Here is a 24,176-nt window from a genome sequence, read left to right as displayed (position 1 = left end):
CCAAAAAAAACCTTTTTTCTAAGTGTGACCAAAAAACCATGTGTGCATATGCGTTTGTAACACTTCCAGATATGGAGATAAATATGAAGACACATAATAGTTCTGATGACAAGAGTTATGGGGGAATATAATCCTACTGTTGGCTACAGGAAGAAGGGAAGCTAAGTAAAAAAGAGAGAAAGGAGTTCACTGTAAAAATGAAATTTAGTGATCTCTTGGTTCTTTTGGTAGCATATTGTTTAGCCTCCGTGTGTTTGTGTTTTTTACTGTTTTTTCACTGGAAGCAACCTAAATGTCCAACAACAGATGAATGGATAATGAAGATGTGGTACATATATACAATGAAATACTAACTCAGTCATAAAAAGGAACACAATTGAGCGATTTGTAGTGATGCAGATGGACCTAGAGTCTCTCATACACAGTGAAGTCAGAACAAGAAAAACAAATATTGTCTACTAATGTATATATATGAAATCTAGAAAAATGGTACCGATGAACCTATTTGCAAGACAGGAATAGGCACACAGACATAGACAGCAGAAGTGTGGACACAGTCGGGGAAGGAGAGGGTGGGAGAAACTGGAAGAACAGGGTTGACATATATACACCACCAGGTTTAAAATAGATAGTTAGAGGGAAGCGACTGTATAGCCCAGGGACGCCAGCTAGGTTTCCTGTGGCGACTTAGAAGGGTGGAAAGGGGGTGGTGGGAGGGAGGCTCAAGAGGAAGGGGACGTATGTATACATATATAGCTGGTTCTCTCTGTTATACAGCAGAAACCAACACAACATTGTAAAGTAATTATACTCCAATAATAAAATAAAAACAAAAAAACTGGATGAAACAAAATGAACAGCAATGCCTTAAAAGATAAGGAGGGAGGGGCAGGTTTAAAACAAAAAAAATTTGTCCCTACTGAGTAGTTGGTACACAATAGTAATAAAAATTTTAGTCAATTGCAATGAATGAAATGTGATTGAATGCTGGATTAAAAAAAAACTGTAAAAGACATTTTTGGACAATTGGACAAGTTGAATATAGACTGGATATTAGGTGACATTATGGAGTTACTGTCTGTTTTCTGAGATGTAATAATAGTATCACAATTTTATAAGAGAATGTCCTCATTCCTAACAGAGCATGCTGATGGTGTAACAGGAGAAAAAAATGAACAAGTGGACATTTACCATATTTCATTGTATCCACTGATTATAAGATGTACCATTACTGTGTATTAACTAAGACAAAAATGCTGTTAATAAAAATACTACATGCTTTCAAAATAAACAAAATAAAATGAAGTTTAAAGTCTCCACACTCATGTACCTACTTTTAACAAAGAGATATATTTGTAAACACTGCTCAACAAGTGAGTTTCTACAAAGCTTATTTCCTATAGAGCTGAAGTGGTAATCCTTCAAAAAACTAAGTCAAAAAGAAAGAATTCACATTTAAATACCATAAATATCTAGCTTTGAGTTGGTTGTAAACATTAAAGAATATCTTTAAAATGTATATACACATTTTACATATAATAAATGTGCAATGTACAGTTTTTGAAAAAAAAAACTTAGAAAATCACGTTTAAATGGAAAAAAAGGTTTTCTGCTAAGATTAAAGGTACTTAAAAGAGACTAAAACAGAAACCTAAGATTCTCCAGGGTATTATTTTTAGGCACATAAAAGATCTACACGAAGAAAATAAACTGAAGCAGGATACACTAGTATGGCCCTTCCTTTGGATTCAGTTGTGCTTTCTATTTTCCCCAATCCACCTATACATTAGGACAAAGCCCACGTTTTATTTATCTAACTATTCTCAGCACCTAGTATCGCCCCTTATATGAACCACCTCCCTAACTTTCTTCAGAATATGGATGCATTCCTAGTCTCATCTAAGATTAACTGGGCTGATCTATCCAAGCTGTTATATATGGAGTTTGATATACTCCTTAAAAATGCTTCAGAAGGAGATAAAAATTCAACCAATTATACTCAGTGAATAGCCCATCTAAGCTAAACATTAGCAGCAGCACCTCTGTATACAATGTAGACTACCCAAATGCCCACTGGTTAAAACTAAAATCAAGTAGGAAGACAGCAATGGAATGAAATGGAAACAAATTATCTTACTGGTATTGGAAATCAAGGTTCTAGTTTTTACTTGGCTGTCTTCAAGCTATTTTACATTCACAATCTTATTTTACAGGATTGTAAGGATGAAACTAAAACCACTTTATGAACCCCAAAGCACTAAGCAAATTTTTTGCTGGCCCCTACTTCTCAGGTGTTCTACTAAACTGTCTTAATTACAAAGCTACTTATACATATAACACAACTGCTTCTGCCTAGAGCCTTGGTATAGTCCCAATATACTCAATAGACGGCTCAGTGTACAATAAAAATTCCATCAATGCTCTTTATAGACTCATTAAGAGTTCATTTGTTTCTTATTATATGATCTCTCAAAATGAAGTATTTCATGTGTTTGCTTAAGTGTCCTGTATTTATACCTACAGCAGAAAAGCTAATGCACATTCCACAGACTAGCCCTCTTCAGATATTCAACCACTCTAACAAAGTTCCTTTCTAAATATCCCTTCAACTGACTCTGACCTTCTGTAAAACTGATCAGTTTTAAAGTTTTCCCTTTCATTGATCTTAGGTAGGAAAAAAGATTTTATACTTATATGTTAAGGTTTTTAGTCAAGGCTAAAATTCCCATCGTTTATAAATAAAATATATATCAAACCTCTTCAGCAATATGAAAAAAAATTTCATTAGACAGCTTCATATAAACTGTATTTTTTTAACTATTAATCAACCATCATTATTATTATTTTTATTATCCAAATAAACCTTCTCTAAAGTCATTGTAACATGGGTGGGGAGGGAGGTAGAAGGGGGGTTCAGGATGGGGGGGACACATGTACACCCATGGCTGATTCACATCGACGTACGACAAAAACCACAATATTAGCCACCAATTAAAATAAATAAACTTTTAATTTCAAGAAATAATAATAATAAATAATGAATCAAAAAAAAAATCATTGTTAACACTGTGTGCATACTAGCCAAGCATATCCCAGGATCTATTTTTTGGAAAAGAAAATTTTCTGGTGATACAGCAAACAGAGGTTCGCCAAAACACCAAAAGCCATCAGCTCTCAAAGATAACAGAAAAGGAGGTGTGAAATCACCATAGATGCCAAAACAGCTCTCCTCTGGCAGGTTTGCTTTTTCTTTTCTATAAAGTAAACATTTTCCATGAAGGACTTTTGCCACATATCCACTAAAAACTTGAAACCTTTGATTTCCCAAATAGGAGCAATTTTTCTCCCCTACATTTTGTTGAAACATCTTAGAGCACTTGATCCATGTATCACAAATTACCCTGAATTATAATTATCTGCATAAGCCTTACCTCCCTCACTTGATTTTCAAGCAATTGATGATGTCCTACCCACTTTCATACATGATTCCAGACACATGGTAGGAGCTAAATAAGCATAAGTCAAATGAGTAAGTAAGGCATTTTTAACATGGATAATACATTTTTATTACTTTTATTATGCCTCTGACTTTAACAGCTTTCAGTTCAGTTCAGTCGCTCAGTCGTGTCCGACTCCTTGCGACCCCATGAACCGCAGCACACCAAGCCTCCATCACCAGCTCTAGGAGTCCACCCAAACTCATGTCCGTTGAGTCGATGATGCCATCCAACCATCTCAACCTCTGTCGTCCCCGTCTCCTCCCGCCTTCAGCTTTTATCAAATACGAAATGCATACTGGCCAGAATTTCTTGGTCTACTATTAACATTATGGAACATTCTATAGAGTTGCCTTCCAAAATAATTTCTTTGGATTGTCTCAGTTTGTTTTAGTACATACATCAGCAAACACAGAATTGGCTTCTACATTGAAGTAAATATTCTAGTAAATGTATTCTAGTAAAAGTATATCAACTTAATCTACAAGTAAAATAAAATGGCCTCTAAAGACAACATCTATTTGTCTAAGACTCCCATTTTTGTGCTCTAATTCTCTACAGTAAGACTAACTGGAATAGCATATTTAATACTGAAGGGAGATAGGGATAACACAGAAGATAGTTCAAAGGTTTTTCAGTCTTCAAATCTCTACTTAAAGCTAATTGGCTATTGCCAATGAAGACATGACTCAGAAAATCAGTTTCCACATCTATAAAACAGAAACCATATCATGCATACATACTCAATGAATATTTAATAAATAAAGGAAGGAAGCTCATGTTTCTAATATAAATGCACTCCTACAAACTTGTACAAAACTCAAATATGTATAAGTTAAGGGTTTAGACTGACATTTTAAAGGACACCCCTTCCCAAAGGAAGATTACAAAATCTGTAATTATACACAATCTTTTAAATAGCATTATTAAAAACAGATGTATAGCATTTTGCATGTTCTATCATCTTATTTTTTTTATAATTTATTAGCTTACCTCCATTAAACATTTTCAATAAAGATTCACCAATTTTAAGCACACCTAATGATTTCTTTGTCTCAACTGGGCTTCTCTTCATAAGGAGAAAAAAAAAATTCAGGAAAATATAGTGAATTGGGAAATGGTTAAAAGAAGTGAATATATTTATTAGAGATGAAAAGGCACAAATAAGAAATGACCATGATATCTGACACTTACTTAGCTACTGAAAGGACAGTCACAGAGACTAGCACTTGGTTCGGTCTTCTTACAACCTGAGGCAGGAATTTCATTTTCCCTTTTTTCTACTCAGTTTGTTAATGAAAGGCAAAGAGCAGCAACATTCTCAAATAGTTTTTGAAATTATTATCACAAACAGCAAAATCATGGCTGGCAGGAGGGGGCAGACTACTACTTGGCAGACAGCCTCATCTTACAAGAGCTAAAAGATGCCTCCATGAACTCTGTTCCTAAGTCAAAATCCACTGTACAAAAGGCAGTTTAGGGGTCTCCACATGTAGTATTCAAAGTGGCAATTATTTGAAAGTCAACTATACATGCCTGGTTACTAAAAAGTACATATTAAGTAACCTAAGACTGGAAAGGCACAGTGCCTAATTTCTGCATTTGTAGCAGTTGCACACTACAGAGCGGTTATTTTGTCAACAGCTGCCTTTAAGAGAGGAATCAATATACTGGAAGAGATTAAAGTTTTTTTCTTCCAGTTTTATTGAGATATAATTGATATATAACACTGTAGAAATTTAAAGTGTAACATATATCATAAAATGATTACCACAGTAAATTTAGTAAACATCCCACATTTCATATAAATACAAAACTATAAGAAAATTCTGTGATGTGATAGAAACTCAGGATTTACTCTTAACAACTTTTGTATATAACATACATCAGTGTTGATTATATTTAATATGTTGCATGTTACATCCCTAGAACTATTTATCTTATAATTGGAACTTGGTACCTTTTGAGCAGACTAATATTTACTGAGCACTAAATATGCCAAAGAACTGATGCTTTCGAACTGCAGAGCTAGAGAAGACTCCTGACATCCTTGGACAGCAAGGAGATCAAACCAGTCAATCCTCAAAGAAATCAACACTGAATATTCACTGGAAGGACTGATGCTGAAGCTCCTATACTTTGGCAACCTGGTGAGAAGAGCCGACTCATTGGGGGAAAAAAAGATCCCGATGCAAGGAAAGACTGAGGGCAGGAGGAGAAGGGGAGACAGAGAATGAGATGGATGGATGGCATCACTGACTCACTGGACATGAGTCTGAGTAAACTCCAGGAGATAGTGAAGGACAGGGAAGCCTGGCGTGCTGCAGTCCACAGGGCTGCAAAGAGTCAGACGTGATTAATGACAACTACAAGAATACGTACCAGGCTCTACATACTGGAGGTTTTGCAGGCATTACCACAATTTTGACCCTCAAAAACATCCCGCAATGTTGACATTACATATTCTTGTTTTTGTTTTTCTTTATCAATGAGTGAACTAAGACTTGGAGAACCAACCTGCCCACCTAGATGGCTAAAAACTGGGTTGCTTAAGGTTTTAAATCCAGCATTAGTTAATTCCACTACAAGGAGGAAAAAAGTTCAGAAAAATGCAGTGAACTGTGGAATGGCTAACAGAGGTGAATATATCAGAAATGAAAAGGTATAGATAGGAAATGACCATGATATTTGGCACTTGGTTACTAAAAGGACAGTCATATGGACAGTTCTCAATTAGTTCCTTTAGCAGTATATGATCAGTCACTATGTTAGAAGCCAGGAAAGGAACTATGAAGAAGATTCATTTCCTGCTCTCAAGGGGCTTATTACTGGGAAGGGACAAGACAAATCAACGAGCAATTACATCAGAAGGAATATCGTATGCTATGGAGCCAGAGAGTACAGCCTAGAACCCAGTGTATTCTACAAGCAAGGATGATAAATGAGAGTCCCACAGAAAGTGATGTTTACAATGATAGTTGTAACATGAACAGGAGGTGGGCAAGGTGTATGTGTGACACAGAAAGAGTTATATTGATGAGCTACTTTTGAGTCTAAGAGCAAAGAGTGTGAAAAAACTTGTTTCTTAATTAGAGAAAATGTAGCCGGTGAAAAACTATGTAAATTATTACCGCTCTTAATTTTCTCCAAAATGTGTGTGTTTAAAAAAAATACACACGGCAGAAAAATGTGCACAGATAAAAGAAAATGTGTGGCAGTATATTTTCAAATACCCATTTAAGATCCCCATCACTACCTTTCTTTATTGTGCATATGCTGTATTGCAACAATGTTTGAGTCTAACCAAGAGACTCAACCATAAATCAGACATAGCTTAATCAACAGAATCCTGGCTTAACTGGGGATCTGCAGTTCAATAGATGGTTCTAAATTATAGTACAACAGCACAAATTTAATGATTCCATTTAAAAAAAAAAAAAAAAAACTAAGGGCATTTCTAATGACCAGCTGATAGAGGTTTCAGTTCACTCACTGAAGAAGTAGCCCGGAGGTTTATAATCTCTAAATAATCCTTGTTGATCTTTATTTTCTACTTTTTATAAATGATCACAGAAACTATTTTCATGTATCTGCCTTTGAAAAAGCTCAGATGCTTCACCTGCATTATATAAATATTAACAGTCAGTAACTTATATATCAGCTACATAGAAACTTTTTAAGAGTGACTTTCTCAAGGTCATAGAGCAAATCTCTGGTGAGACAGGAATGGAATTCATGACCTTTGACTGCCAGAAGTTTTCTACCCACACTCGGAAATTCCTTCTCCATAAGTGTAATTTATATGCTCACTTTGAGGGACTGGAAAGTTCGTCCCTTTTAGGGCAGGGGATGGGGGCTGGGGAGGGAGAGATTTTTCTGTCAAATCACTTGTCACACAGTTCCTGAGGTTTATACAGTGATTTTTACCTACACTATTTCGTCTTACCCTCACCACCACCCTGTAAACTTGCATGCTGTTTTTCCCATTTTACAGGCTCGAAAGAGTTAAAAAATTTAATCAAGGTCATCCGGAGTTAGTAACTGAGAGAGCAACACTCAAGCTGCAGTATCTCTGCCACTTAAATCAGTCCTGATTCCAGGATGTATAATCTGAGCAGACACCCAATTCTGAAATGAATGAAGGTTTCCTTTACAGTTATTTATCTGATGCTTTATAATCATTTACCTTCCTTGTCATTTAGGTCAGTTGCTTTGTTTTCTTTGGGGCAGGGTTGTTTTCATGTTTTGTTATAAGTTGGCTTGTTAAACTTAAGCGAAAGTAGTATCCCCCAATATAGAATTTGAAAAAACAAAACAAAGTTTGCCTGTTTTTCTTTTTTTTATATATAAGTGGGAAGAGGGCTTTTTACCATAATTCGTGGTCATAATATATACAGTTTATGTATGGGGTATATACCAATATAACTAGAGAATATAAAAACTCACATTCATAAGTATAAATACTATATATATACATATATATACATATGTACGTACCTAAAATAGACTACAGTTATATATAGTACATATATACACACCATGCCAGCAATTATTGTGAAAAGCCATATATATATATATATACGGTGAATGGAGCATATAAAACACAATTCCTGGATGTGAAGGGCAGCAAATTGTAATAGTGGCAGCTTCTATTGCCTCTGTTGGGGGTGGAAAAACTTTCTCAAAGCTCTATAATTTTTTCATCTTCTACACAGCAATAAAGCAGCAAGGGCTTTCTACTGCTCCATCTGTACCTAAACAGCAATGCTGTTTGGACCAGCCCCAAAACTGCTTTTAATAAATATTCAAAAATATACACCATCAAATGAGCCACAGAAGAAAAGTATGGCTTTGAGTTAAAAAGAAAAAAAAAAAAAAAAAAAGACAGAAGAAAGACCATCTCTGAGAATTCTGAGTATCCTGTAATCTACTGACAGACCAAAACAAATTTTTATGGGGCAACAGGACTACTCAAGTAGCCACTTTTATGACAATAAACACCCTAAACCGAAAAATCCTTTTGTAACATAATTACTGAGAATATATAGAGAAAGTAACCATTTAATCCACAGCATGTGTTCCCTACCGCAAAAACTCAAAAGCTGACATCAGATGGGGTGTGGCCGGTCTAGGCCCTGACAATGAATTCTGGCCAGCTGAAGTCAGACAGTTCTCTGGAAGGGCTTGGGACCTAGAAACCAAGCAGGTCTCACAGAGCCTAAGGCTACTGCCCTTCTGGGCACAGGGGAAGGCCCATCTGTTTACTTGCGTTTTGATTTTGAGAGCCCTGGTTGTGGTAGATGAGTTAAGGCTGTGGTTATAGGGTGCTGCCAGTGATTTAACCTTAATATTTTTACCCTTACATTTTGTCCATACTTAGGATGGAAAGGCGCACGTAATTTGTCAGCTGAAAAAACAAACATAAATTTTAAAATGGAAAATAAATGAACACTGGGCAAAAATACAGATATTTCCACTATAGTACCCTATGGGATTTTCAAAATGTAAACAAATGATAAAGGTAAGCCACAGCAACCTATTTTAGGAATTATTTACAAAAATGAAAGTTGTGTTCTTAAAAAAAAAAGATAATCATGGTGTCAATTCTGAACAAAACTCTTCGGGAATATTTAGCTCGTGTTCATTAATCAACATGGAAGCACAAGTAAGAAAACTTATTCAAAGAAAGAATAACTTTTCAAATAAGTTTGTGCCATTTCTAGTGGATTACAAACTATTTTGCATTAATACACGATTAAATCATCTACCGCTAGATTTATGAAGTTGACACGAAGATAACTGTTACTCTCATGATATAAAGAAACCATTTGACACCCCCCAATTTAATGTGATTAACCTCATGTTAATTTGCATAAACATGAAATTCCACACATTCCATGTTGTACCACCATGAAAATGTCCAAGATGTTTACATGCTCATCTAGCCAGCAGTATCACTTCACTGTTCAAGATACTCAACACTCCAGATTAACCAACAGGGGCCTGAGTTCAAAATGCTCCCATACAGGCCTAGAGGCCTAACCCCTTATGTCATCTTAGAAAACACACCTGCATTTAAGAATAAATTATTTCATTACGTTGATAGCAGCCTGCTTCAGGATATGACATCTAAGACTCACTCTCAGTCTGCCGAAGAGAATGTTTACCTTTCCCAGGAGGCTGGGAAGTAATTCCCCAGGAACATATATTTTTTTTTAAATGACCAGAACACTAACACTATTACATGCCTGATGGGTGCTCTTTGGAAAGACTGTCAAGCATCCTGATTTGTTTTTCCCTCGGCCTGGGGAAAGAGCGCTTCAGTGTTTGCAGTCCCTCCCTTTCTGTACACACATAGGCTGCAGCTGTAGTAAACAAGCGCCAGCCAAGAGTTGCTAAGGTCAAGGTCTCAAATGCTATACCAGGACCAATTTTCTACCAAAGGACATTCAGCTGTGGCAAAGGAATTTTCAGAAGAAAAATATATATATTAAAGGGCCATCAGTGCAACCATTTTCATTCAGTAAATAGTCATTCAAAGCATTCCAAAATAAAGTTTTAACTGACAGAAGTTTCTTTTAAATATGTTTAAATACTAATGTTTCAGTTAGTAGTGAAACTACTGAATAACTGAAATATTTCAAAAATACACAGAAACCCCTCAAGGATGTTTCTTTATCTCCCACAGCGATAATACAATTTTAGGGCATAAATTATTACAATGTTCTGTGAAACCATCCCAACTTTTACCAGCTTCAGTATATTTCATAGAAGGCAAAATAATAAACCCCTTTCCTAATTACATTACAGATTCCTGTCAATTCTGGTATGCTCAAAACTCTCTCCCCCCAACTCAAAGGAGTTTCAGTTCAGTTCAGTTTAAGCTACTCCAATTGACCTGGCTGCAGCCATAAAGATACAACTTATGCAACCGAATGTTTGTCCTTCAACATCTCATTTCTAAGCTGCTAAAGTTAAACATTTTCTAGCCTAAAAGTATACCCCTTTATCATAACCCATTTCTATGTGGTTTTTTAAAATGTAAACAACATCTGAATGAGGTTTACAAATAGCACTACCAGCCTATTTCATTTTTTAGGTGAGGGGTCACTGTTTTTGCTGAACGCCAATTTCAAAAAGCCTTTCTTAGAAGAAGGAATACACCCAGCCTTCGAAGCGACCACTCCTATTCCCCCATCACAAGCTGCTGCCCGTTAAAAACCACCAAATTCATTTCAAGGCATTTACTTAACTGAACAACTCTATCCTCCAGTAAGAAGAGGGCATGGAGGCGTCTAGGTGGATTTGCAGAATGACGTCCGTTGATTGGCAGATGTCTACCGAAGCCACTAGATGCACATGCACTAAATGTAAATAGAGCTGCTCCTCTCCCTGGTGTTTCAGGGAAACTGAGAGAATATTAAAGCTGATTTAAAACAAAACATCCGAGGGCTCGGCTGAGGATCCTATTAGCCAGTGGAATTGCCTAAAACAATCCATACAGCGCGACACTTAAACCATCTGTACAGTTAAATTAGAGAGCTGACAATATTAACCACGCAAACTGTTTATCCAGATTACACATTCCGTTGTACTAATACTCTCTAACTCAACACAGTCAGCTTTTACCAGCTGAATTAAGGCTATTACTATTAAAGTATGCAAAACTCGAAGCGCAGGGTGAAGGGGGTTGGGAAGCTGCAGGGCACGTAACAAAGGAATTGGTACTTTTTCCAAGCTTTTGCCCCAAATGCACTTCGAAACTGAACTGTTGAGTGCACCCCACCCTTTTCCCCAAAGATAAAAGTTTTCAAAGTTCTAATAGGCAGTTCTCTGCCCAAGAAAAGCAGGACTGACTCGCCCCGTAGGGGAGCATCTAACGCGAACACCAACTAATGTCGCGGAGGTCAAGTACGAGTCCTCCTCTAAAGGCAAGAAGTGGCTCCCAGGCCGGCTCCGCGGGCTTCCCGCCCGGGTGGCCCTGCAAAGTTGCCCCTTGTCAACTCCGGCCAGGTCCCCCGTAATTGAAAATAACAGCCTCGGGTCAGCCCCCCGGCTACTGCCACGGACCAGGCACTGTAGCAAGTGACAGTTACACATCATTACGACCAGAGACAATAATGAATGTGGCACCAGGACCACTATTCATGCCGGCAGTGTCATCTCCGCTTTAACCCCTTCCCCTCCGCTCTCTCCAATGCACACCCACAGCCCACACGGCCCGGTGGGGCAGCTCGTCACCCAACTCGCTCTATTCCTGGGGGCAAACTACTTCCACAAGCTCCCCCGCACCCCCAATTCAGCCCTGGTGTTTTATTTCCCATCCTTGGCAACTGTCAGGCAAACACTGCAAACAACAATTCCACTAGGGATAGAAAAATATTGCTTAATTCACGCTACTTGATAAGTTCTTTAAAAAAAAAATGGGGTGGGGGGGGAGAGAAACCTCCTTTCTTCACGAATCCAACCGACGCTACTTGCTTTGCAAAAGCGTCGCCCTCCCTCTCGCCCCCACGCCGCCCCGCTTCCCAACACTTTCCCCCTTTAAGAACACAGACCAACCAAAATGATTTAACTTGAGCAGATGACAGAAGAAAAATAAAACACGTTAAGAGACTACGGTCTGATCTGGGATGGCACCAGGAAAAAAAAAAAAAAAAAGAGGAGGGGGTTGTTTATTTTGATAAGAAACAGAATCGGCACAGACCTGAACAGAAGCTGCAGAGCAGGAGAAATTGTTTTCTTTCCCTCACCCAGAGTCCCCCTCTCTCTCCCTTTCTCTCGCTCTCACACGCGCGCGCGCACACACTCACGCTCACACACACACACACGGCGTCACCCGCGCACACTCACACGCACACTCGCACACGCACGGGCAGAGCCTCTCAGCTGCTCTCTGCAGTTCTCAGGAAATGAATGGGGGGCAACCCAGGGAACTGTTGTACTTGCAAATGACTTACCCGGATCACATGATGCGCTAAATGTAGGGTGGGCCGGTGGGTGGAGGCTGCCGAGACGCGAGCCCGGGTCTAGCGTGGGGAGCCTCGCCAGGCCCGCATCGAATTACCCCGGGGCCCAGCCGAGGGGGTTGCAAGACGCCGCTTCTCCTCCCTTGCAGCCCGCAGCTCAGGAAACCGGAGAGGCGCGGGGGGTGGGGTGGGGTGGGGTGGGGTAGGGTGGGGTAGGGTGGGGTGAGTTGGGGGGGCGGGTGGTGAAAACACCAAACCCCCAAACAAAAGAGCTCCGGGTCCTCCTCCCCAGAAACAAAGCCCCGCCGCTGCGGGCGAGCCCCGGGGTGGGGCCGAGGGCGGGGGCGGCGGCGGGGAGGGGCTCGCTCAGCAGGCGCTAAGTCGCTTTATTGCCATAAAATGGGGCCCCCGAGCCGCTCCGCCCGAGGATTAGGAGGCGGGCTCTGAGTGTGATGGTTGAAATCCCCTGTGGGAAACTAACCCCTCCCCGCTCGCAGAGGTAGAAGGCAACACCCACTGCCCGGCCCTCGCCTCGCCGCTCGGGCCGCCGGCTTGGGGGGTGGGTCCGCGGAGCCTCCACCCCGCCCCACCCCGCCCCACCCCTGCCCCCGCCCCCCGGCCTCGGCCGCGCTTCGCGATCACCTGCACCACCTTGCTGCGGCACCCAAAATAACCCACACATGGCCAACACCGCCTTGGGAGCCACGGGGCGCGGGGGGCCTGCGGGAGGAACCCCCGATTTCAACTCCTCGGGAGCGGACTCGCGCGGAGCCGCCAGAAAGTCCCCTCTTTTGTGCCAGATCCCGCTAGGCTGCCTTAGGAAGGGAATTTGGAGACAAATAAAGCGCGGAGCCCGCTCGGCCCACCCCTCCTCCGCCCCCGCCGGTCCCCTCCCGCCCGGGTGGAAACGTGCGGGGAGAGGGCAGGGTGCCCGAGCCGTCCCCGCGGCTCACCCACCAGCTAACTTGGAAAGGTGTGGGCGGAGCCGGCTCCGGCGGCCGGCGGCGGCTTGGGACCGCTCGCGGGGACCGCCCCCGTGGCTCCGGGCATCGCCCGCGCCGGGCAACAATGGGGTCCCGGCCGGGGCAGCCCGGGCGGGCGGTGCCCTGGGCGCGGGGGCGCACGCGAAGGTGGGGCGCGTGCAGGACCGGGTGCGGAAGGCGGTGGGGAAATCATTGTTTGGGTTCTCGAGCGACGCACGTTGCGGGCGAGGCGGGGGCGTCCTCCAGCCCAGCGCTTCACCTTGGCGGGATGAATGGGGGCGAGGCGGAGCCGCACGCCCGGTTCCGGACCCCCGGGAGATGGGATACCCGCCCTCGCTCGGAATTTGGGCAGGAAGCGGGAGCTGTAGATACCAGCCAAGGGGCTGCGGGAGAGCGGAGTCCGGCCCTCCCCGCCCCGCGCCCCAGAAGGGAGCCCCGAGAAGCGAGCGGCCCGGAGCTGAGTCCTCGACGCCCTTCCCGAGGGTCCCTCCCTCCCTCCCCGCTTCCGCGCCCCGGGGAGCGGATCGACGCGATTCTGGGGCGGGAGCGAGAGGAGGCGGGCAGCGCGGCCCGGCGCTCCCGCGGCGGCCGGGAGGGCGCGGGGTCAGCGCGGCGGAGAAGGGTCGGCGGGGGCAGGGCGGCGAGCGGACGGAAGCGGGCGCGCTGGGAGCAGAGCGGGCGCGGCGGCGATCGCGTGCGCCACTTTCTTGCAAAGCTGGGTAAGCGCGCTGGGGCGCCCGGGTGGCCGGACACCCCGGCACGGCGCCCCTGAGCCCGCCCTGCGTGGGAAACCACCTCGGCAGTGGGAAGGCCTCGAAGGGGAAGTTTATATTAAGGAAAGAAAGATTTGCAAATGTGGCACGAAGTAGGGGTGGGAAGAGAAACGAGACAGAGGCCGAGAAACAGGAAATGAGAGCGAAAGGACGCATTCTAGCCAGGAAAAAGCCCAGTTCTACATTTCGTGTGGCGGTTTTCCAAACACTTCTAGAGGCCCTGTGTGCGCTATTCATGAAAACAAAGGCAACGCACTGCCTGGTTGTGTTCCATGCCTCCTGCCTCCTCCTGGATGTGAGGATTAGGCAAGGTGGTGCGGCCCAGACGATGATTCCACAGCCCCCTTCTGATTCTCCAGTGGGCCTGCATTTGAGATACATAAGAGGAGGGGGTCTGTCCCGGTCTTAGGATTTCCAAGAGCCAATAAGTGAAAGTGGCCGAATAATTGTGCCCCAGTCCTTGAACGAAGTATCCTTAGACTAGGAAAGCATCGGGAGCAGGAAGGTGATGGAAGACCACATTCTTAGACGTGGATGCGGCCAGGGAATCAGGAACCCCCCAAAGGAAAATGGAACCTGGGGGCTGAGGGGCGCTCCTTGGGGCGGGGTCTCTTCCGGGGAAAGCAGGCCAGGACCCCACCCCCTAGCTTGATCCTGAACTCTGGGTAAACAGCCCCTTACATTCCTCTGCATCTGGATAAAAACATCGTCAAAAGACAAGTTTGAAAACCGATAGAACATCAACAGACACACAGTATTTAAACGGAAAACTTGGCTCTACTAGAAATAGTGTAAAGTTTTCCTCTAGGTGGGGCAGGGAGAGAAGGAGGTGAGTTTAAGAGTGGAAGGATGCTATAAGAAATTATGTCATCGTGGCACTCCTTGTACAAGCAGTTCTTGCTCTGAGAGCGCTGCACTGACCATAAATATATTCTCGAGCAAGTGCTTCTGCACTTGGAAACACATTCCATAACTGCATTTCCTACCTACGGCTCCAGCTGTGGACATGCTAATAGAATGATGGAAGATAGAAAATAACATAGAAGAATCCACACCAGAGAGATAAGAAAAATACAGATAGGTCAAGGTTAATATTTAGAATCTATGTAATGTGGTTAAAAGAGGGAAGTATACCAAGTATTAGGGGGAAGAAAACTAGCAGATTTTGTTAAATTGAAGTAAGAAAGAATACAAATGTTAAATTAAGGCAACTCCCCAGATATAAAAAGGAAACAGTTTAAGAGGGAGAATCACTTCATTGTGTGAGCTGGGAGTGGAAGAATGAAAGCAATGAGAGAATAAAGAAGCAGGATATTTTGGGAGTTAGAGTGCTGGAGACAATTATATGTGAGTGTGTCTGTGTATAGGCGTACATTTCCAATTCATTTCATGTCATTCCATCTCGTACAGAACTTGGATTTAAACAAAGTAAAACTGTTAGTCGCTAAGTCATGTCTGAATCTTCAACTCCCCAGACTGTAGCCCACCAGGCTCCTTTGCCCATGGAATTATCCAGGCAAGAATACCAGAGTGGGTTGCCATTCCCTTCTCCAAGGGATCTTCCTAACCCAGGGATTTAAACCAAGTCTCCTGCATTGCAGGCGGATTCTTTACTGTCTGAGCTACCAGGGAAGCCAAACTAAGGTGTAAATAACAGGGGGAAGGTAAGAAACAGGTCCACATACCCTGGCAAAAATGTGTGCACATCTTTGTCTTTATTTCCATGTGTATTTGGGGATGTGAAAAGTCAGAAAATGTAAAGATGACAAAATTATTTTGTCAAGAATGTATAATTCTGTCTGCATAAAAGAATGTGTTGAAATTACAGAATCATAAAATTTCAGTGTTGAAAGTATATGTAAAATGCCAATTCTTTATGATACTTAATTCTGTTTAAAACCCAGATGACTTGGATCAAACATGTTTCCGTAACTTTTTATACTTCATTTATTTAGTCTTTAGTATTGCAAATACCTGGAGAAGGCAATGGCACCCCACTCCAGTACTCTTGCCTGGAAAATCCCATGGACGGAGGAGCCTGGTAGGCTCCAGTCCATGGGGTCGCTAAGAGTAGGGCACGACTGAGCGACTTCACTTTCACTTTTCACTTTTATGCATTGGAGAAGGAAATGGCAACCCACTCCAGTATTCTTTCCTGGAGAATCCCAGGGACGGAGGAGCCTGGTGGGCTGCCGTCTGTGGGGTCACACAGAGTCGGACACGACTGAAGCGACCTAGCAGCAGCAGCAGCATTTGCAAATACCAGAAAAATGATTTAAAGATGATGAAAGGGAACTTTTGTGGTAACCCAGTGGTTAAGACTCCACCTTGCCATGCAGGGAACAAGGGTTCGATCCCTGGCCAACGAACTAAGATCCCACAAGCCCTGGAGCAACCAGGCGGGCACTGAACCCAAGCGCTCCAGAGAGCGGGTGCACCACAACCAAGATCCTGCGTGCTGAAACTAAGACCCATGCAACCAAATAAATATTTTTAAAGCTGTTTGAAAGAGGATGAAGGTTGGAATTCTGACATTTTTATACACATACCCTATACAAATATTGGATTTCTTTTCCCTAACATATTGGTCAGGAAAAGAACAAAAACAACCATAACAAAAAACCATTCACATGCATCCTCAAAGCAAATATACCTAATTCAATGTAAATATGTGGCTAAATTTATAACTAGAGATTTTAAATTGTTACCGTAAATGCTACCTACGCAGAAACTTTTTGCCAGATCCTATACTTTCCCAGTTGTGCTACTCTTTGAAACATTAGTATCAGTGATGGAAAATCTTTTCTCATATTAAGAGTATCACCTGTCCCATAGCCTGACTTGTCTAAGGTGATGACTGTACCCAGTATCTGTGTACATGTAAAGTTCTTAAGCCGTTGGCTCAGTGTTGTCAAAGACTGCGTGGGTGATTTAACACTAATATAATTTAGGCCGGGGATTGGTGGGCATGAAGTCCATTTTCAGAAGTAAAAGTTGTGTTGAAAGATGAGAACTAACTTGAAGTGAAAATAAAAGTGATTCTCAGAGCTTTAAATAAGTTAAAGAATATAATCGTGATTTTTTTCCTAAAGCCTGAAGTGAATATGTGCTATTGGGTTTTCAGTGCCTGGTTTCTGTTTTTCTTGTGTCAATTTTGCCAATAATGTGCAGCAAAGGGGAATTTTCCTGTTTAAGTATGAGAAAGGGTTGTGAAAGCCTTACTACAAAAGCAAAAAGCTGGTAATATGGTAAACAACATGTTTCAATTTGAGTGAGAGGCTATTTAGAAATAGGGGGGACATGACGTTCAAAACTTTGTTTTGTTGTACTCAACATAGTTTTGGTCATTTTAGCTTTAAAATCTTCCTCACATCCTTACATGTGTCTCTTCTTTTCCACCGTTCCTTCAGAGTCACTTTCATTCACGTCTGCCCCTGCCCACATTCCCACATCTCCTCCCCTAACTCTGAATTTCTGGTCCATTTCTCCTCTTATACAGCAAAACCTTAATTATTGCATACCTATATTTAAAAATCCTAAAGTGGCAAAAATTAGTTTCAGTTCAATACAGTGATATTCAAAAGCCCCACTTAGCTTTTTATCTCATACTTCCATTCCAGCCCATGTGGACATCTTATAATGCCCCATCCATCCTAGATGCTTTCACTCTCAGTGAAGGTGAAGGTGTTAGTGGGTCAGTCCTGTCTGACTCTTTTGCAGTCCCATGGACTGTAGCCTGCCAGGCTCCTCTGTCCATGGAATTCTCCAGGCAAGAATACTGGAGTGGGTAGCCCTTGCCTTCTCCAGGGTATCTTCCAGACCCAGGGATCAAATCCAGGTCTCCTGCACTGCAGACAGATTTTTTACTGGCTGGGCCACCAGGGAAGCCCTTTACTCAATAGCCCCCTCTTTTTCCTCCTGTGGAATACTCCCAAAATGATGCCTTGATGCCCCATACTCATATGTGCATCTCCATCATCAAAAAAATCATCTCTCCCTTCTTTCAGCTTCTTTAAAAAAAAAAAAATGATTTATTTATATATTTTTGGCTGCACTGGGTCTGCATTGCTGCACTCAGACTTTCTCTAGTTGTGGTGAATGGGCTTAGTTTCTCCCAGGGATGTGGGATCTTACCAGACCAGGGATCAAACTTAAGAAACTTGCATTGCAAGGCAGATTCTTAACCACTGGACCACAAGGGAAGCCCCTGAGCTTTTTTTTTTTTTTTTTTTTTTTGGTATAATGGAAAGAATGCCTCAGCCACTGACCAGATGGTTTTTTATCCTTTTTCTGATTTTCAATTTTTCTACCTATTTAAATAATATTTCCCTCACACTGAAGGATTAACATTTATTACTGGACCAATTAACATGCTTACTTGGACCAATGTGAGGTATGCCTGAGCAGGCATCCAGCAAATGTTAATTCCCTCACTTACTCTTAAGGCACTTACATCTTTCTGCTTCCATTAAATTTTGTTGGCTCCTCTATCACAGGTAACCCTTTGAGGACAAGCTGCTGCTGCTGCTGCTAAGTTGCTTCAGTCATGTCCGGCTCTGTGCAACCCCATAGACGGCAGCCCACCAGGCTCCCCTGTCCCTGGGAATCTCCAGGCAAGAACACTGGAGTGGGTTGCCATTTCCTTCTGCAATGCGTGAAAGTGAAAAGTGAAAGGGAAGTTGCTCAGTCGTGTCCAACTCTTAGCGACCCCACGGACTGCAGCCTACCAGGCTTCGCCATCCATGGGATTTTCCAGGCAAGAGTACTGGAGTGGGGTGCCATTGCCTTCTCCGTTGAGGACAAGAGCTACATCTAAACCATTTATTTAGCCTTCCTTTCACACTAGTTTGCATGTAGTAGATAATTAACGGGGCTTTTCAGCTGATGGCACCCCACTCCAGTACTCTTGCCTGGAAAATCCCATAGACTGAGAAGCCTGGTAGGCTACAGTCCATGGGGTCGCAAAGAGTCGGACATGACTGAGCGACTTCACTTCACTTCACTTCAGCTGATTCTAGTGGTAAAGAACCAGCCTACTAATTCAGGAGATGCAAAAGATATGGATTCGATCCCTGGACTGGGAAAATCTCCTGGAGGAGGAAATCGCAACCCACTCCAGTATTCCTGCCTGGAGAAGCCCATGGAAAGAAGAGCCTGGTGGACTATGGTCCATAGGGTGGCAAGGAGTCAGACACGCTGAAACGACCTAGCATGCACACATGCACAGGTAATTAATGAGTGCTAGTTGAATCTATTAAACAATTACTAAAATTAGAACGACATCACTAAAATACAATATAGCAGAAAACCTGAGTTTCCATTTGTGTGCATATATTAAAAATAAATTTTGGCATGTGTTGATAAATACCTTTTGATCATTAATTGTAGCAACTTTCTTCTAAAAGTTTGTACATAAAGGCATATATTAGCTTTGAAGAATTTTAACCTAATTTTACTGTCCCTATCATATTTAATCATTTCAAAATTATCTAATCAACTCTAATTTTTGTTTTATTAGAATTATACTGTATTGAATGAAAACTCAATTTTTCAATACGAGAGAGGAAATTCACAGCAAATTTGTTTTTTAAAATGGCACTTCACAAGTTTTTCGGTTGCAAACATTGGAGTTATAATTTTGTGATAGACATAGTATACAGTTTTAAATATAGCAAGTTGATGGTGGGGTTGATGGTAACCTCTGGGAGGGCTTGCACCAGGGGGCACCTTCCAGGACTGCTGCTGCCAGGGCCCCCACCCCAGCGGCAAGCCACTACCAATCCTTGCCTCCATGGGAGACCCTCTAACACTAGCAGGGGACACAATGTGATCCATAGTCTGGGAAGATCCCACATGCCGCAAAACAACTAAGCCCCTGCCCCACAACTACTGAGCGCATATACTGCACTTAAGCCTGTGCACCCTAGAGCTTGTGGACCACAACAAAAGAACCCACGGCAATGAGAAACCCATGCACCACAATTAGAGAGTCGTCCTGATTCACTGCAACTAGAGAAAGCACACCTGCAGAAGTGACAACCCAGCACAGCCAAATAAGTAAAAGTAAATATAAATACATATAACAAATTAAGGCTTATCAGGTTTGAACTATAGCTATCCTTGGCTTTTAAAATTTTACAAATGAAAATTGTACCCCCATGAATCAATTTAGGAGAAGGCAATGGCAACCCACTCCAGTGCTCTTGCCTGGAAAATCCCATGGATGAAGGAGCCTGGTAGGCTGCAGTCTATGGTGTCGCTGAGAGTCGGACATGACTGAGCGACTTCACTCTCACTTTTCACTTTCCTGCATTGGAGAAGGAAATGGCAACCCGCTCCAGTGTTCTTGCCTGGAGAATCCCAGGGACGGGGGAGCCTGGTGGGCTGCCGTCTGTGGGGTCACACAGAGTCGGACATGACTGAAGTGACTTAGCAGTAGCAGCAGCAGAATCAATTTACTTCAGCTAATGTGTAGATGGTTTACAGAATACCACTTTAATTTCATGCTGAATGCAAAGGACTAGCCTCAGTATTATAAGCATATGAAGATGGGCTTAGATAAAACTAATGAATAACAATAACACAATGTACAATTAAAATACTCTGGATGAAGTTCTATCTGTTTGGAAATACTGGAGAGAAGGTTGCACTTAAAAGATGAGTAGGATATTTTTATTTCTTAAAAACATGAAGTGTGTCATGTATATGAAATAGTATACATCATGCACATGTGGCCTCTCCCTCACTTAAGAAATAGATCCTTTCCAGTACTTTCTAAGCCACCCGCTGTGGTCATCCCAGTTGTATCCCTCTCCTGACCCTCCCGGGGTACCTGCATGCATGCTAAGTCGCTTTAGTCATGTCCAACTATTTGCGACCCTGTGGACTGTAGCCCACCAGGCTCCTTTGTCCATGGGATTCTCCAAGCGAGAATACTGGAGAGGGTAGCCATGCCCTCCTCTTGGGAATCTTCTCAACCCAGGGATAGAAGCCATCCAAGTCTCTGATGTCTCCTGTATTGGCAGGTGAGTTCTTTACCACTAGTCTCACCTGGGAAGCCCCCCTACATGGGTAACTGCTTTCCACCTTGGGGTTTATCACTTCATTGCAATTTTTATTATTAATATTTTTGATCTTGACATATAGTCTCCATATCATTATTATTCCTAATAATGAATTGCTGTTATCTATTTAAATTACTGACCTCCACATTTAAGTTTTTCCAAATGTTTGCAATTGTACTTATATTAAACACCTTATTTTTTAAAAAAAGTATCTTTTAGATAGTTTCCACCAGTTTCAATAGTGTAATTGAAATGAAGATTATGAATTTGTTTTTATTATTTTAGAAACACATTGCCAGATTATTTTCCTAATATTTTACCAGGTTAACATGACACCATCATTTATGAGAGTGCTATTTTCCCAGTGTTCTTGCTCAGGTTGGGTAGTGTTTTGAAATTTGAAAAAAAAACACAAGATAGTAAGCAAGAATGATTTGAAATTTAATCATTTGATTAGTAACGATTGAACTCTAATCTAGAAATATAAATGCGACATTGGTGGGCAGGATGTTTGGGCTGTCAAACTGCTGTTGCCACAGCCTGGCTAAGAGGATGCGAATCTGGCTACAATAGGAATTGGGTGTTGGAACAGCTGTGAAAGACATTACACATCCAAACTCTGAAATTCAACATCTTGTTAAGTATTTAGGGGAAGGGATAGAAAGGAAGGAAAATAGGAAATTTTGCCTCAATTTTCAGTCCTGGTAATAAGAGGGAAAAAGAGGGTCTTAAAAATAGGGAATTCATCCTTGTTTTTACTTTCAATAAAGGTGTAAGACATCTAAATCGATATTTAATTCTATGGCACTGGAAGCTAAAAATAACAAATTAGATAACTGATAGAGAAGAAGAGAGAGACAGAAAAAATTAAAATCTCTCCAGAAACATGGGAATAAAATAACATGAAATGAAAATAGGGGCAGAATGAGAGAAGAAGGAGGAAAGGGAGGGAGAAACATCACTATATTGATGAAGTATTGCTTTTTCCTCATCTGCAACAACAGAAAACCTAGCTAATGTCTGCTTAAGATACATACCTGCCCCCCTCACACCCTTGCAGTGAAACAAGTCCAAAGGTACACGGCTAGAGTTCAAGGCTGTGCAGCTGTTCTCTGGTGCCCAAGGGCTCCCAAGTTCATTTTCTTTTTCTGCTGGCCTTCTTAACGTGTAACTTTTTTCTCTCCACAGAAGGAAGAGGGCGAAAAGCTAAAAGCCAAACCCATTCCTTTTAGAGATTATCCTCAAAGCCTCACCCATGTCATCTGCCTATATCTCATGGGCCAAAACGAGGTTACGTGGCTTCCTAGAGTTCAGTCACAGGAAAGAGGACAACTTAGATGGAATCTGAGACAGCCCACTAACAGTCTCTACTTTTTTACTATATAATTTTGTGTAATGTTTTAGTCTAAATTGCAAGCCATTATATTCCTGAGACCCTCTATTGAATTCTGGCTGACAACTAAAAAAAGAAAAACACTTCGTAGGCTGACAAGTTATTGACACAGCCGTTGTAAGGACACCATTTCATAAATGACAGGGAAAAAAAAAAGACTTCGTGATATTTCTTAACACGTACTTTTCCGCACAATGTGATTTTTAAAAATCATTAAAGTACACAAATCATAATGTAGTCGATTTAAGATTAATCCTTGTGCAATTTATCTAAGGCAAATGTGAATCCCAGTTTAGCTTCACCCAGTCACATAGTCTGGTTGTGGCTTATCTTTCTATTTTATCAATTTACATGTCTTTGAGACATGAACATTAATTTTTAAAAGCAAGTCACAATCAGAAAGATAAATATAAACTACATTCGTATTTCATACTCAAATATTAGTGAATCAGCAGCGTAAGCGCTTCTATCTGTTAACCAAAAAGTCCCTAACTGATTATGGGTTTTCATCACTTGAATGACCTTTGACAGCTTGCTTTGTTTTTCTTGGTTTCAGTTTTCCTCCCTGTACACCTGGGATGGCACCTTCTTTATTAAGATGTGGAGAATGAATGACGGCTTATGTATCTTCTGAGTACCAAGGTCTTTGAGAATTCCCAAGAATTGTGCATGACCACCTGGCTTCCCTGGTAAAGAACTTGCCTGCAATGTGGGAGACCTGGGTTAGATACCTGGATTGGTAAGATCCTCTGGAGAAGGGAAAGGCTACCCACTCCAATATTCTGGCCTGAAGAATTCCATGGACTGTATAATCCATGGAGTCGCAAAGAGTTGGACACGACTGAGCGACTTTTGCTTTTTTTTTTCACTTCTTAATTATCCCACCAATGCCTTATTCAGCACTCAATACACAAGTCCCTAAAACTTTTTTATGGAAAGTAACTTCCAAATTGCCTGGCACATTGTGGGTGCCCTAGGATTATTTATTTTCCTTTTGTATTAGCCAGAATGATTAATTTCTTTAATACAAATAATTCATTCTTTGTTTACTATTAAAGTACACCTAAATATAGTCACCTACTAGAGTAATAAACTTTGTCAAGAAAAATTGTCTAAAGGAATATATGAGATTTCTATGTTAGTTCAATAAAATGTTTGGACCCATTTAATTCAGTCTGAAGATTGGTATTTTCCTAGGTTTGAATTTAGATGTTTTAATTGAGCCATCTTCCAAATTAATTGGAAGTTAAAAGTTAAAATAATTTAAACTTTTATTATTTTATATGTATATATTTTTTTTCTTCTCCTCCCTCTCTCCTTCTCCCTGCCCCTACCCCTTCCTTTTTCAAGACAGGGACAAACTGTGGATAATCGATCCATGAATCCACAAGGACCTAGGTCTTCCGGTTCTTTATTTTTATCCAGTTTACAAATTAGTTTTTTGAAACTTTTGTTCAAAATTCAAATACAATTCCATTCTAAACTCCAGATAAAAGT

At 41.6% G+C, this 24,176-nt stretch overlaps 2 protein-coding genes across 27 annotated transcripts in view; one reads left to right on the top strand and one right to left on the bottom strand.

The window, feature by feature from the left end:
* KLF12 (Kruppel like factor 12) overlaps positions 1–12,771 on the bottom strand; it is a 534,319-nt gene extending 521,548 nt beyond the window's left edge. For 15 of the 26 annotated variants that reach the window (XM_044927244.2, XM_044927239.2, XM_044927243.2 and 12 more), the window contains exon 1: positions 12,458–12,771. The gene's annotated coding sequence lies outside the window, so the exon portion shown is untranslated. The other 11 variants (XM_044927245.2, XM_044927242.2, XM_044927241.2 and 8 more) reach the window with 1 other exon arrangement.
* A 9-nt stretch (positions 12,772–12,780) lies between these two features.
* On the top strand, positions 12,781–23,848 carry LOC112578532 (translation initiation factor IF-2-like). Its single transcript, XM_025263174.3, has 2 exons — positions 12,781–14,168; positions 23,236–23,848. The coding sequence occupies exons 1-2, from the start codon at positions 13,147–13,149 to the stop codon at positions 23,288–23,290; spliced, it is 1,077 nt and encodes a 358-aa protein (XP_025118959.2). The 5' UTR covers positions 12,781–13,146; the 3' UTR covers positions 23,291–23,848.
* The last annotated feature ends 328 nt before the right edge of the window (positions 23,849–24,176 follow it).

Source organism: Bubalus bubalis, chromosome 13 (assembly GCF_019923935.1).
Source record: "Bubalus bubalis isolate 160015118507 breed Murrah chromosome 13, NDDB_SH_1, whole genome shotgun sequence".
Taxonomy (NCBI): domain Eukaryota; kingdom Metazoa; phylum Chordata; class Mammalia; order Artiodactyla; family Bovidae; genus Bubalus; species Bubalus bubalis.
This window is presented reverse-complemented; position numbering and strand designations above follow the sequence as displayed.

Coding starts and splice junctions, on each gene's coding strand:
- LOC112578532 (XM_025263174.3), top strand. CDS start 13,147: ATGGCCAACACCGCCTTGGGAGCCACGGGGCGCGGGGGGCCTGCGGGA. Junction 14,169..23,235: donor CCACTTTCTTGCAAAGCTGG/GTAAGCGCGCTG, acceptor TCTTGGTTTCAG/TTTTCCTCCCTGTACACCTG.